This window comes from Lethenteron reissneri, chromosome 29 (genome assembly GCF_015708825.2).
Source record: "Lethenteron reissneri isolate LAM-NWPU_2019-01 chromosome 29, ASM1570882v1, whole genome shotgun sequence".
NCBI lineage: Eukaryota > Metazoa > Chordata > Hyperoartia > Petromyzontiformes > Petromyzontidae > Lethenteron > Lethenteron reissneri.
Genome location: NC_083807.1, coordinates 14126254 through 14142395, shown reverse-complemented (window position 1 = coordinate 14142395; position 16142 = coordinate 14126254). Strand labels below are relative to the sequence as shown.

Sequence of the window (16142 nt, the reverse complement as noted above, 5' to 3'; positions counted from 1 at the left end):
TGAGTACGATCCGTTTCCATCGCTCACTATCTTGTGCTCGCCTCAGTGCATCCACCGCAGTCATCCGAAGCATCACTCTCGCACCTTCTACCCAGCCCATATTCTGCCATCCCTCTCCTGAATTTTCCATAAATCATCCTCTCCATCATATCTTTCTTTAGATGATGGCCTCTTGCTCCGTGTAGGTGCAAGAACGTGCAAATGATGGATGTACAAGACAACTTGCTCACCTTTGACCCTGGGAGACCTGTGAGGCCTGGACTGCCCTTTGAACCTGGTTCCCCCTGCACAGCAGAGGTAGCAGACAGCACTAAATTGCTTCACTGAAATAATAGCTTCTGGATTAATATCACCTTTGAGCATAACTAATCATGTAGACTTTACACTGTTTATAAGATGACATGTTATATCATTAGTCCGAAAGGCCAATCGGGAGGTGGGCTAAATAATATAACTGTCGTGACCAGAGATAAACAGAAGTACATTTATGTGTGTAGAACGAATGGAAGTATATTATATTAGCATATGTGTAATACCCATAATGCTCCACAACAGTGCAGAATGAAGGCAGTGATGATGCCAATCATTTTCTGGCAACTCAATAGTATTTGTTTTACAAGCTTCAGTCTGGTAAAAATAATAATAATACACTTTTTTTCCCCAGGAAAATGCCAATTATTTTACTAGGAAGGCCTTACAGAGCCTCAAGACTTTTTTACAGTTGACCCAAAGGTCTAGCAGGTAGAGAGTTTGCTTGCTGATACAAATTCTGCTGGATATCACGAATCGAGAAGGCTAGTTAGCTGAAGGGTGATCAAATGCAACTTTTTTTCGCGACGTGATGAACAGAAGTATGATTATGTAGATCTGACCATCTTCATCATTGAGCCGATGGTGACGTCACGTAAAGCTTAACAATCTATCGCAGAGGTCATCTGTTACGGTATTTCGTCCTTTGACAAAAACACGACGTGAGCACAAATCCTGCACCATTTAACGCGATTTGGCCAGGTGCAATCAATCAACACCACCGCCGTTCTGTACCAAAGAGGAAGAGCTTGAGGCATGAACAATCGTATGCTAACGTGACACTCCAGGCGTTGCAAAGTTTTCGATTCTCACCGACATTTAATTAAGGAGCTTAATGGTGCTCAAAAGACAAAACTCGCTGAGGTGCACTGCCCACTAGGCATGAATTATAAGCATCCTCTTAAGTCGCTGGATCCTCTACATAGGAGATGGCACTCCAGCATGATTTGCAGCATAATTAAAATTGACTCGTTTTAACATGGCGTGTTTGCCGGAATATATGACGGAACCTCCCTTTTTCACATTCACTTATTGCTAACCGTATTACAAACATTGGGTGCAGCGGGTTTTTATCAGTGGTCAGTGTACTGTGCAGTGCTGTGAACCTGGAGCAACCACAGTTCGATTCCTAGGCCACAGCTGAGATTAGTGGCAAGTGACATCACGAACTGGTCTTGGCTGCCTCTTCACCAACCTGCACTGACCAGGGTGGTGAGTTATGGTCGAAAAATCCATTCACAAAGGGGTTGCAATTGATCATTATTAAGAATATCTGTGGCGATTGGGTGAATGCGATTTCATAAAAAAAAAAGATTTGGAAATAATGTTCTGAGAATTATATAAATAAGCAGGGTAGACAGGGCAACTTTAATGATGATGATCAAATCCATCACGGAGCAAATGATGTGCATACTGCTGAACGAATACATTCTAAGGTCAAACTCATTACAAACAAAGTGCTTGAAACGAATGAACCACAATACCTCGCTGATCTCGTCAAGGAGCATGAACCATCACGTGAACTCTGGTCATCCTCACAGCGGCGGCTTTTGCTAAGCCATCAAACAAAGACGGCCACCGCATCGCGCGCTTTCAGATGCACTTCTGCGGCCACCTGGAACGCTCTTCCTTCCAATATTCGGAAGCCAGCGGGGCAATGCACTTTTCCATAATCTATATTGAAAACTCATCTTTTTTTTTACTGATTTTTGTGTTAAGTTTGTCCTTTCCATCGCACCTTCGATTAGCACGTTTGGCTACGTACGGTGCGAAATAAGTTCAACGTACATGCATACATACGTATGTGCGTTCGCAGTTGTGCATTATAGCTCCGCGGGTGTGCTCTCGGGTTGTGTTGGACATGATGCTCGACATCGCTCAGAACAACTTGTGCAACAACCCGAAAGCGCACGAGAGAGCTAATAACATGCAGACATACAGATAACATACAGACAGACAGATAACAGACAGACAGACAGATCAAAGACATACAGATAACATACAGACAGACAGATAACAGACATACAGACAGATAATATACAGACAGACAGATAACAGACAGACAGACAGATAACAGACAGACAGACAGATCAAAGACATACAGATAACATACAGACAGACAGATAACAGACATACAGACAGATAATATACAGACAGACAGATAACAGACAGACAGACAGATAACAGACAGACAGACAGATCAAAGACATACAGATAACATACAGACAGACAGATAACAGACATACAGACAGATAATATACAGACAGACAGATAACAGACATAAAGACAGATAATATACAGACAGACAGATAACAGACATACAGACAGATAATATACAGACAGACAGATAACAGACATACAGACAGATAATATACAGACAGACAGATAACAGACATACAGACAAATAATATACAGACAGACAGATAACAGACAGACAGACAGACAGATAACAGACAGACAGACAGATAACAGACAGACAGATAACATACAGACAGACACACCTTCCTCCCTGGCGGGCCTGCTACTCCAGGCTCGCCCACTGGGCCCTGCACACCCTGTCAGAACGCCCAACGGTTAGTATCTCAAAAGAAGCACCGAGAGGCAATCAATCATCAGAATCCATTCTGATAAGAGGAGAAGCAAACAGAATCTACAGAAGCAGAGGCGGCAGTATTGCAATTGCGCATCCCGAGATAACATTTAGAAACGTCGATGTTAAGCTGCTTAACGAGAACTGCTTGCTCAAATAATTACGTAAAATTACATAAACAAATATATTGTAGTCTTGATGCTCTTGCCATGAATTCATCATAACGTTTGCAGTGTTGTGAGACACGGTCCAATTGAAATGTTTTTTGCAAGTTGTACATAGCTTAACCACACATACGGCACAATCTACGACTGTGGCCAAAGTCATATATACATAGCACGTAAAAATGTGCCATATATACATGTCATAAGTCTGTGCATAGCATGTACAGACGTTTCGTACACTAAACGGCCTTGGGAGAAAAAACGCATTTGCAGGTATGCCACTGGAGAACATTCCTTAAAGTCCGGTTTTCACGTCCAATGGCATCTTTCGGCTTTCACTCCTCAAAACAATTGAGATCTCGTTCATGCATTGCTCAACATAATGCACGGGGCATTCCAGGCTCACGACAGCAGCCGTCAAAAGTGAAATGCAAAGGCGAAAGCCCTGCAATTGCTTACTCTCACCACTGCTGGCGGGAAGGGGCTTCCACGTTAGTGGAGGGCCAGAGCCCCCCCACTAAAAGGTGTTTTGCATACTCTTCCAAGCTGGTCAGACGTCTTAGAAGGGGTGGGAGTCCCCACGCTTTACCCCACCGCGCACAAACTGCCGGTCAACGAAATGTCACAGCAGCCATGAATGAAGTTCCTACGAATGATGAATTGCACCGTCCACCTTAATGATGGCAACATTCAAAACACGCTTCTCATTCTAAACATTAACCTCTGCTGCCTTCAAGTTTATTTTTCCTATGAATAATTGTCAACCTTACGATTTGCCACTGCCATCCGCAAAGCTTACACTTAAGACATAACTGTATCCAACCTAAAAGACCGTACTTTTAACACTATTTTTAACGTGAGCTATTACAAATCACAGTGCCTCTTCAAGCATGGCGGGTAGCAGTTCAAGAGTGTAAACACATTAACGAATATTAATTCATCTTCGGTCTACCAGAAACTTTGTCTGTGACAGTTTAGCCAACAGGGAATCATCCTCATGGCTCAGCACTGGGCTTACACGACCCCGGTAGCATTCAAGGAACTGAGTTATTTATTTTTAGATACGATTATGCAATTTTTTACAGAATCACCAAGCAAAGCTGAGCTCCCACAATCTATCTCATTGATTCATCATTCCCCCATTTGCCACCAGCTGGGCCCTTTAGCCGTGTCATAAAAAAAAATTGACTTTGCGTTGTCAGTTAATTATAACGTATCGTAAACATGACTGCAGATTATGCCCTAAGCGATTATGCGGGAATGCGGTGTAATGCTTAGGGATGTGGTTGCTGCCTTACCCTGTGTCCTTTGAGTCCAGCTGCCCCAGGGAGCCCGGGCCCCCCTCGACTGCCCTGGAATGTAAAGGTGCATTTTTATGAAAAAATAAGTTGAGACCTCCAAATCCCTTATACCACTCGCAAAACGTAAACTGTCTTCGCCGCCAGGAAATACACTTTTCAAGCAATAGGTTTAAACAAATGTCAATCAAAGCCCCCGTTAAATGTCACCTTGGAAGCACTCTCGCCTCCGTTGCAGGAATCTCCTTTAGGAGGAAGGTGACGGCATTTTAACATCACTCGAGAATATTTCAAATCTGCATGGAGGGTCTTGAAATGACAGGTTTTAAAATTAAAATTTTCATTATAAAAAAACAGACTAATGAGCGCTATTACTCGCTTCACAATTTGATTTCGCAACGGCGCGATGGCGGGTCACAGAAATATTCACTTCATGGGAATTTGTCGCAGCCACATCCTGCGGATTTTGACCGATGGCCCACGAATATGATTGCTGTGAAGGCTTTCACGTCAGTTAACCATAGGGGTGAGAGTCCTCGAGTTCCCTTCTTGTGTGAAACGAGGCACGTTCGTGTAAACCCACACCTGTGCTGCTACACAAGCCCCCCCCCCCCCCCCCGACGCGCAGGTGTGGGCTGCAGGGCGTGCGGGGGGGGGGGGGGGCATGCCGTGGCGGGTAGGGTTTGCTCTGCGGGTCTGGGTGGCCTCTGCGACAGCACCATCTTGATCATTATTTGAGAATGTTTCACGACCGAATGGGCTGCAAGAAGAATAGTATCATATATGCCACCGCGGGGTGTTTTTTGTAAGGTATGTGTGTGTGTATGTTGAACTTATTTCGCACCGTACGTAGCCAACCATGCTAATCGGAGAATCAGAGTGAACAGATGAGTAGTATGTATTTCATTATGCTAGGCACTACTGCAAATGAATTAAACAGTGCTTGACGTAGATTGTACATTTGCTAGCCATATAAATATTACCACGGGGATTATGACGAGAAGGAGGCTTACCGGGTCCCTCTTTTCTCCTTCCCTTTCCGAAATCCCACGAATCCCAATTAAAAGCCTCATTCCTTGACCATTATTAGAGAACGTTTCACGACCGAATGGGCTGCAACACAAATCGTAGTGTCTTGAATGACATCGTGTGGGGTTTGCACGGCTCGGTAAGCACAAGAGTTCACAGATGAGTAGACTTTTTTTTATTATGTAAGGCATTGCTACAAATTGATTCAACATTGCTATAACGTAGATTGTACATTTGTTAGCCATATACATATGACCACGGCGATTATGACGTGAAGGAGCCTTACCGGGTCTCCCTTTTCTCCTTCTCTTCCCGAAATCCCTCGAATCCCAAGGGGACCCTGACACGAGAGGAAACCGACACTTAGCGTAGAAGTGAGAAGCCCACACGCTCATCGCTAACACTTGGTCATTAACTCATTTCTTTAGAACTGCTTTTTGTGTTTAGTGTTTTGTCCTTCCCCCGCACCTCTGATTAGCACGGTTGGCTACACATGGTGTGAAAGAAATTCAACATACATAACAGAAAAATTCATGAACTCGTATACGCTCAGCACCAAATAAATATTAAACTGGATCGATAAACATCTAACGATAAGTGTTTTTAAGCACCTATCAATAGGTGTAAACATTTCCCATTCAATATGGCTTGTATATTGTAAGCTGGCTATAAACACATTTCCCATATAAGTAACACGTGCTTACATTGCACTGGTGGAGGAAAAGTGAAGATAAACTTCTGATAAAAGCACACTTGGTCTTGTTTTCAAGCAGTGTGCGTGTATCCGGATTTTGCCAATACAAGTTACATCATAGAATGTTTTATTATTAAGTAAATGCCCTTTTTATGATAATGAATGTATAAAACACACTAACGGTAGTAACTGACTGATAAAATGTTATCATCGCTGAGACATGTGCTTAAATTGGAAAAGGTAAGAACTTCTATCCATTTTGGAGTCCTCTCTTGATGAAACTGTTAATATTAATTCTTCCAATACCTGGTACTCCAAATCATGTGGGAGCGTGTTTCATTTTATATATTACAAAGGATTTGAAACGGACACTTCCAAAGGCAAGTTATAGAAATACGTATAACTTAGTATTTTACATAACAGTCCCAGCTAACCTTCAGTGTAGCTTATGAAACCATAATCTGCAATGCACTTTTCAATCATCAGTACCAGGTACACATTATGTAAGTTGGTAATAAATGGGTATATGAACTAACGCCACAACAATGACACCTAATTTAATCACAACTTCATAAATTAAACGCAACATTTCCTCATTCGGCCAGAAAAAACGTGCCACATATTTTTTGCAACAGTGCGGATGCAATTCAAAACAAAGCAAAAAACTTACCTGGCCTAGAATGATACATATTTTCATATTAATATTTATAATTAAATACAGCAATTGGAGTTGGCACTTTCCAAAGCAAATGTAATTAAACAACACGGAGCTGTTGGAGATGAGAACAAGACTTTAATTGGCACCTGGGGCCCTTGAGGTCCTGTTGCCCCTGGGAAACCAGGCTCTCCACGTATGCCCTGTCATTTTGAAGATGACAAATAAACAAAGTGTAATTACATTTCAATTAAATGGTCGATGTGTGAATAAAAACAATCATAAATCCCAACCCCTGAAAAAAGAGTTCAATTGGATACAGTGCATTAGAAGCCATGTGCAGGTTCAAGACGAAATTAAAATGTAAGAAAAGTAAGTGGCTTTTAATGCATGCATGTATGTTGAACTTCCTTTGCACCGTACATAGGCAGTCGTATTAATCGGAAGTTTTGGGCAGGATATATTTCGCTGGAAGAGATGATGCAGGCCAAATGTCAAGAAGAGTCATGCAGTGGCAGCCAAGGATCGGAGAATGGAACGCATTCGAGGGGACCTCCACCGAGGAGACAGAGCAATGAAGTCGGCTCACATCACCGTACGAGGTGGATAACCGACAGTTGAATTTTGGGTCAGATTGCCATGCGAGTAAAATGCCAATGTGTCATACCACCCTCATGCACCCGACACAGCCAAATAACTAACAATGTAAATAGTCAGGTGGAGGACGGTGTACGACACACATTGGCATGCACCTCACACAATCTGACTAAAAAATGAATTATGAATCGGATCAGTCGTGAAGGTCTACGTGTTGAATTGACAAAGCGGATCGTTACATCGCAGAATCGTAAAATGATCACAGCGGCTCGGTAGGCCTTCATCCAGCAGTGGATTGATCATGGCCGATTATGATGATGAAGATGAAGATGATGAATCCAAGACCTTGGTACATGCGGTGCCGTGGAATGGCCTTTGTTGCGCTCGAGAAGCTACAGCTGTTCTCATGCAGCCTTGCAGGTGCGCGAGCCGTGTTTGGAGTGATGGATTTGTCACAAAGGGGAACATTTCATTGCGTACCACTACAGGAATTAAAACCAACGTCAGTACCGAATTAGTCAGCTTTTACGCAACAATCACTTTAATAGCGGTTCATGTAGGGTGCTAAATCATTTTCCCTTCATGAAAAATACTAAATGCGTTACTCACACGTGAGAGTGCTATGAAAATAAGTCTAGTTTGTTTTGCGAAATGTGTTAATATTTAAAATGGAAAATATTTGGTCGCTTTCCCGCAACATTATTCCAATTTGCGATTGCCAAAGCGAAAAGCGACAAATTGTTTGTTGCGAACTTTCACAAAGCAGCGCATAACAACATGTTAGAGAATGAACTGTGTAAGATGATATCCCAGAACGACATCTCAGAGGCATTAAGTGACCTCTTATATAGACTGTGTTTAACTTTTCGAACTTGAAATGTTTCCAAATTATGTGAAAACTTAATTTGACTTTATGGGAATTTTCTCTCACGGCAGTCATTGGTGACTATATTGAGAATACTTAGGAACCTGGTTGACCGCGGGTAGCTGCGTGGATTTGAACCCTGATTCTAAGCAGTGGCTGATCTTTGAACCACTGGACCACCTCTTGTGGGCATGCATATAGTTTTATGTGTAACATTGTTTTCAGATTTACAAAACATTAGGAATATATAAATATGATACAATGCTATAAATTGGATTCAGTTGAGAACATTTTAATATATGAACTATATTTACATACATTAATCAACCAAATCAGCTCCTAAAACAAATACAAATATAATGTGGATACATGTGATCTCAATCCATAATTACTTTTAATACACACCTTGATTTAAAATGCACGCTTTATATATAAATATATATCAAAAAAGGCTACATATTTTACAGCATTTATTTTTTCTGTTACATGAGCAAACGAGCTTCCGGTGTGCAGGAACACCTATAAGGGCCATGTGTATTTAATCACCAACTTCATCATAACATGAAATGTGTTGTGTCCACTTAAAGTGGCTTTTTGCTGATGCCACCTGCTGTAAAGAACTACCAGAATAATTAGACCATGGGCCAAAAGCATGAATTTCACTTGCGGTGGCTTAACCTCAGTGGTTCCAATTTCTCTATGTGGACAAATAACAATGCATTATGGGTGATAAACATATGAAATGTACGGGTTGTCAAGTAATTTTGAGCCAAAAAAACGAATAAAGTTGTGCTCTCTGACATGGTATTGATATCTGCTATGACCCATGGACAAAATTACATACATTACCACCATGGAAACGTATGTGTATATATATAACAACACATTCCAGGTTTTAAAAAATGACTCAAGTCATGAAAAACAGCCTCTTGCACTCAAAATGCACGATGGCAAAAACAAACTGCCAACACATCCAGGTTACAAATGAACAAAATCTCCTGCGCAGCATGAGTTTAAAATCCACTGCACGTGTTTATGTTGCAGTCACAACACAAGCGGTAAGAGGGTACACACGTGTACATGCAGCAATACGGAGGGGGAGTCTCCAGTGGAATTCACTCTTATAATAGTGGCCCACTGGGCTGGTCCATTAATCACACCTCTGTAGCATAAAGCATCGGTGTCACGAACAAACACCAACCTGGAGCTTTTCCAACAGCTGCTATGAGGATGTCATGTACACCAATCTTCGAGAATGACATTCGTCAGCTTCTAACTGTATGAACGGAGACCTATCTGAATTTGCCTCGTTTAATCAGATGTCAGATGCTAAGCAGGTTCGAGCTTGGTTATTACTTGAAAGAGTGGCAAGACTGGGGCTTCCGATGTGTAGTAGGTGTGGAACGAGGTGGCTCAAAGGAGATGACATTGTTGAGTCGTACTCACAAGCGTGCGAGAGTTTGTATAACACCAACTCAGATGCCTTCCTGTAGAGGATGAGTAATATCGCGCTACAACTGGGCATCGATAAAGATGCAGATACTTATTTTATTATGCATAGCCGCGAAGTTACTGAGGATTACTCCCTGAGCGCTCCTGTGGATTTCTAAACTCAAAACTCCACAGCCAACCAGCACGTCGGAAGTGACTTTGTGACTGCCCCACGTGACCCACTCTGACCTCTGTCACCACATGTGCCACTGGCGGGGCATTAGTGGCGTCATCATCATCATTGCCTGCGCCATGCTGCACGTCGTATTTATGGGGATTCCTACCTTTGGTAGGCAGAATGTCGGGGTGCCTACAATATTTCAAGGGGCCCGAATGATTGAGCAAAAAATAATAATTTATTACAATTTTTTGGTGATTGATTGACTTTATCAACTTGTGGTCCCATATACAATTCGTGCATAGACTGAGAGGCACAGGGCAGAACTAAATCTAATAACACCTTGTTTGCACACTTTGCTGGTCTTGATACCCAATTAGTCTTTCCTGTGTATATAATTGACATTAATAGCTTTATGCAATACAGTATTGGTTTTCTGGCTCATTGTGATAGCGTACAAGTATGTTACGTAATAATTTGCTTTGTTCATTGTTGAATGTTGTGTGCTATTTATATGAACACTGGCACTGCAATGAAGAGCCAACACAATCCATGTTACGCAAAGGAATTCAGAAATGCTGGCTTATTTTTTTATATCCCAAATTATAAAGCTGTCACCCATCTGCTGCACAATGTGAAAGATGTGACACTGCACGTGTCTGTGTCATAATATGCCAATAGTTTAATGAAGTCATTAATTTTAAATTTCAATAAAAAAACGCACAACTTCTGTATTATCAAACTCTAATAGCACACACACACACACTCGAAGAGGCTACCCTGTGTCAATGTAATAACTTGGCATTTCTGGGTGGAGAGGCACACAGAAAAAGAGATAAAGTATGTTGCTTATACTGCATTATACACACATTGAATTGATAAGGTAGACCTCGAGACAGATGATTGAGACGTTATGAGAAAAAGTTTGAAAAGTAGCTGTAACACGAACAACTGCATGATATACACTCACATATTATATAGTTTGTTCCCCGCTGATGCTTATTTTTTATCCAAGTAAAGCCAGCCAGGATTTACGATCACTATTGCTGACTGTGCTCTGCGTATGCAATTTATAATTTATACATTACTATTGATTTATGCGACACGCTTAATAAATCAAAATCGAGATCAAGATGTCACCATTGCTAAAGCCATGGATGCCATCACGTAGTCAAATAAATTAATTATCTTCTATTAATAAATACTACATATAGTGAACAACAGTTACAAAGTTAAGCTCGTGTTTGGCGACATGCTTTGAAGGCAAATATCGATTCACCTTGATTGGTGGCAATGAATTGTCACAATTTACAGTAGCAATTCTATTTACAGATCGATAATCATCTTTTTTTGTGGTGTATGTAGGGTCTCCCGTAGTTCCAGGGATTGCATTAACTAATTACATCCGGCGCATGCTTCACACATTATTTGTATGTGCGTGATTCAAAGCATACTCCATGTGTGTAAGAATCAAATGGCGCTACTTCACAGCTGAAGAAAGGCAGCCTTAGAGACGCAGAAGATTCGAAGCGCCATTGCCCAAAATATAGCCCTTTTTTATATATCTTTCCGCTCTAGGGCTCTGTGTTGTTGACAAATGAATTGAGTTCTTATTATTGTGCTTGTCCACCACCGCCAAGGCAATATTACAAATATCTACGGGACCCTTTTTGCCTGTGTCAAGATGATAAAAAGGCTTGCCCTTTCTGGCATAAATACATGTATTAACATCTTAACACCTGTATTTATTTATCAATAGTAGCATTTTTTTGTCTGATGCTCTACAGATACTGTCAACAACGTTTTACTTTTAAAAGCCACCACGACACGCAAGCCTGACCTACATGCAGCGGCCTTCATGCAAGCGCTCGAACGCCACTCTGTGCGCATCAGCGCCGTTTGTATCTTGTGTTTGTCTCTTGTGCGCCGGGCGCGGTGAGGCGCTGGCGGTGTGTGTCTCCCTGCACGGCACACTCACCGACTTGCCATCGGCACCGGGGTCTCCTCTCTCGCCCTTGTGCCCCTTGTGCCCCTGTCATGCAATGACACAGACACCCGGGCTCCAGCAGGGCACACTTCAGCAGCGAATCAATCAACAGCAAGCGCTTCCAACGAAAGCTTAACGTCTCATGTGACAGCTACAGCGAGTCTCTCTCTCTCGTCTTTTTCTGCTGTTGAAAAATAGAGGCATTGTTTTTCGGCGGTTTCTCATTTTGATAGGGGTGCCACTATGCTATGCTCAGGCAAGAGTGGATTTGACTGTGGTGAGAATGAAGACGTTAGGTTTGGAATAAAAAAGCAGCGTTATTCATTGCAGGAAGACACTCTCTCTCTGCAAACACAAATTAATGTGGTCGTGTGTAATGTATTCATTTTTTGAAGGACCGAGCCTTCGTCATTTATTTATTTTACTTAGTGCCCCAGCTGCACTTCAACACTTATGTGTTGTTTAAAAAAAGACACTCAAGGGGGTGACATTCTTTTTCACGAAATAATTGTGTACGTCATTTAAAAATAAACTCAAATCCCACACGAGTTCGATAGGAATTGTGAAAAATATTGTACGATATTGATTTTCTTTAAAATACTAATGTACGTTGAGTCAATGACTTTTTCAAGCACAGGTAGATACGTTCCGCGTTTATTCTATGGCATGAAACACTGCTGGTAAAAATTCTGGGGAATGATAATATGAAATAGCAATGAAAATATTTACGTTCGACATTTATTTTCAACTCTTTCGTTTTTTAAGTCAATTCACAATACAATGCTTTTAAAAAATGCATACAGTATCTAAATGCGACCACACCTCAAGATGCTGTACAGAAACATATCTATCCTACATAGACCGGGCAGTTAGTTTAACACGTAAGCTTTCGCGACCAATATCCATAAGAAGTTTTTATTACATTAGATTGCGTAAATATAAATGTGTCGTTAAACCCGACACCACCCAACACAGCCAATTAGTAAGGTTTGTCACGTAAACAAAACATGCCAATTAGTTACTAGTTCAGCACACCGGTGTGTTGGAGAGTAAGCCCACAACATTTACAATTCAAGTACGACGTGTCGTCGGTAATTGCAGTCAGTTATAGGCAGAAGAAAAATAAGGAAGGTCTTAAGGCTGGACATGGACAGGGGTTGGGGAGCTGATGGCGTGGATGGTTGGAGGAAGTGAGTTCTACATCTCAGGGGCAGCAGAGGAAATTATCGACCTGCCACTGATCAAAGATTGACTGTGGGCTTCAACAGAAGGCCTTGGTCACTGGAGCAGAGAGTGCACGGAGAGGAGGAGAGCGAGATAAGAGAACAGAGGGGGTAGGTGCAGAGGCCAGTCCATAGAAGATCTTGAAGACATTGAGTTCAATGTAACAAATTGATCCCAGGATTGGATTGTAGTTGAGAACTCTTCTTCTTGTGTAGGCTTTCTCAGCTGTGCTTTATAACGGTTGTGCCTTCGAGAAAATCAATTTAGCCCAGTTTGTGAATACGTTACGGAGCGAAGCGTCGGATAGCATGCCAGACAATGCACGGCACAACCCAAAGAAATCCACTCGAGCTCCTCCGCGATTGACAATAAGCGTGCAGCAATCCATAGCATCCCTACAGAACTTTCACAATTCATGCTTTTTTTTTTGTTACGTAAAACTTTTTAACGTTGTCTCACGTGCACAGGCAATCACCTTGAAGCCTCGCATGCCATACAGACCAGGACTCCCTGCCGGACATTGACACGGTTCAGGAAGTGTTCCCACCAATGCCTGGATTTCCTTGCACTGTCGTGGAGATAGGGTTCAGGTCACTGACTGCTGGCACACATTCACGTATTGCTTTTCTTATCACATTAAGAAGTAAAACAAAACAACAGCCATCACCAAACCCACACTGACCAGCGTGGTTGAAGTATGATAAACAAAACCCAATTGACTGACACAGAAATGGATTTACAAAGGTTGTTATTATATTTGTGTACACAACAATCTGATATGCTGTTTGCATGAAAGTTAAATGATCACATTTTTACCAAATTATTGCAGGAGTCACGTTCACAATGGTAGCTGCAAATTCCTCACGCATCAGCCTATTGTGGGAAATGAGGCTGGTTTCGATTCAACAAGGTCACACTTCACTGCATGGCTCTATCTGCAGTTAATGCACAGTTAATTTGGGTTATGTGGAGTGACAATGAAGGATAACACTATACAATCAACACGGGGATAAATCCAATTCGCTTAGAAAGTCGATGTCATTTAATTATTTTCCACAGAGGTTTGAAGCCGCCATTTTGTTGCCATTCCTTTATAAAGAGAATACAAGTTTGTTGAAAATGTAATTGAATAATAAAACGTGAGTTGGAGTTTCATAATAACCCCACCTTCGGTAAAAATGCGGCAAAAATATAAATCGGTACAAGTAATGAAAAGAGCTCACCCGTTCATCTTTCTGTGTGAGGGAGAAAGAAAATAAACAAAACATGCTGTGTTTGTTATTTTGTTGAAATACCATCTAAAAAAAGCATACGGTACAAGAAAAACCCATGGATGTAAGCTTTGTTTATGCAATGTTGCACAACCTGAGCCAACTTGAACCTGCATCACCTGTATTTTAAAAGTTGACATTTTGAAAGCCACAAACATATGTAAAAATATAAACTTTAAATGATTGCTGCTTACATCATGCAAATTGAAAGTGCCAGGGGAATTATAAATACAATACAAAATAATACTCACAACACCTCCAATCTCACAAGCGGTTTCTCTTTTGCTTTGTCCAGGGTCGCAATATATTCTAATTTTCTGGATTACAACCTAGATTCAAAAACATTTCATAAAGAACCTTATAAATTTATGATCACACAAAAATTTGGCAACAACATTCACCGTTTTTTCAAATCTTATGAATTGTAAATAATGCTTTGCTGCGTGACTCACCGGCGCTGTCGCTTCCTGCTGTGAATATTTAGCAATTTGGGTTTTTCCGTTGATAAAAATTGAAATTATATTATCCAAAATTGTATAGTCCACTTCTTCATCATCGATTACCAAAGTTGCAGATGTTTCTGTCACAACAATTCTAAGTTGATGCCACTTCTCATCGAACAATTTCTGGAAAGAAATAAAACCCCAAAATGAAATTGAAATTAAGTACGCTACGTATACACTAAACACATGAAGCTATTCTAAATAAATTAGTTTTAAAAAAGTGTGGTGAAGTATGGTCAAATTTCGATTTAAAGCTTTCGTGACTGCAGGGATTCATCTTCTTGGTTCTTTCGGTAAAGTCACGTAGAAGGGAAGTAATAAAATAATAAAAATAAAACATAATAAAACAATTGTTTTATTATGTTATTTGTTTTATTAAAATTGTTTTATTAAAAATTGTTTTATTAAAAATAAAACATAATAAAAAATTGTTTTATTATGTTTTATTTTTATTATTTTATTACTTCCCTTCTACGTGACTTTACCGAAAGAACCAAGAAGATGAAGTATGGTCAAATAACCTCTTCAAGCAGCGGTTTGACAACAGGGCTGTACATGTAGAGCACACACAGAAGCCTCCCGTTGCATTGTCAGAGCTTTTAGAAATTGGAAGGTCATATATTTGCAATGTCAACTTGAGATTATTCGTCATGGATTCACCCAACATAAATAAAGTGTGCGTATTGTGTTTAACGCCCCCAACACTTTGGAGTGCCTTTACTTTACAACTACGGTTCCACCTTAAAGCACGACTCGGGCAATAAAAACCAGAGTTCCATAACTTAAATGGCTCCAATTGTATCAATCCTGCACTGAATCACACAACTACTAAAAGTACTGCACTTGCTGTAATACTAATCTTTTTAACTACAAAGGTATGGAACTATTGTTGGTGTGGAGGCTGATTTATTACAGCAGCAAATGGTAAATAACTTCAATCAATTAGGTGGGATAGTTTTTCATCCGAAGCACGTTGTAAATTCTAGCATTTGCCAAACTCCATTTCTTCAGGTTTGCATTATTTGTCCATCAGCATTCACATGCAAGACACAGCAACGAGATGTCTGACAATCACTTGATGACGCTGGTTTTAACTACTGGCGAACCGTCGTACCAAATTATTACATTATACTTATGGCGGTACCCCGGGGGGGGCACCAAATAATACAAACTGGTCGAGGCATTTAAATATTTTATTTCTGGGAGGCTATTTTTTGCAGGGGTGTACTTAACTCCGCGACTGGGGTACCAATCAATCCGAAATCAGTGCTACTCCACGATGTCGAAACGCAGCGAGGACGATTGCGCCGAAACCCTGAACGCTCGCGGCACGCACCGTAGTGGTGG

The 16142-nt window shown here is 41.0% G+C and overlaps 1 protein-coding gene across 1 annotated transcript in view; it reads right to left on the bottom strand.

The window, feature by feature from the left end:
• The window catches only part of LOC133349281 (collagen alpha-1(XXI) chain-like), a 105226-nt gene that overhangs the window by 59898 nt on the left and 29186 nt on the right, over positions 1–16142 (bottom strand). The window contains exons 6-15 of the mRNA XM_061562651.1: positions 14745–14918; positions 14544–14621; positions 14245–14256; positions 13497–13589; positions 11789–11842; positions 6889–6942; positions 5677–5730; positions 4362–4415; positions 2811–2864; positions 231–284 (exon numbers count right to left, since the gene is read on the bottom strand). Coding sequence (XP_061418635.1) covers positions 231–284; positions 2811–2864; positions 4362–4415; positions 5677–5730; positions 6889–6942; positions 11789–11842; positions 13497–13589; positions 14245–14256; positions 14544–14621; positions 14745–14918 — 681 coding nt within the window. The remainder of the gene's footprint in view (positions 1–230; positions 285–2810; positions 2865–4361; positions 4416–5676; positions 5731–6888; positions 6943–11788; positions 11843–13496; positions 13590–14244; positions 14257–14543; positions 14622–14744; positions 14919–16142) is intronic.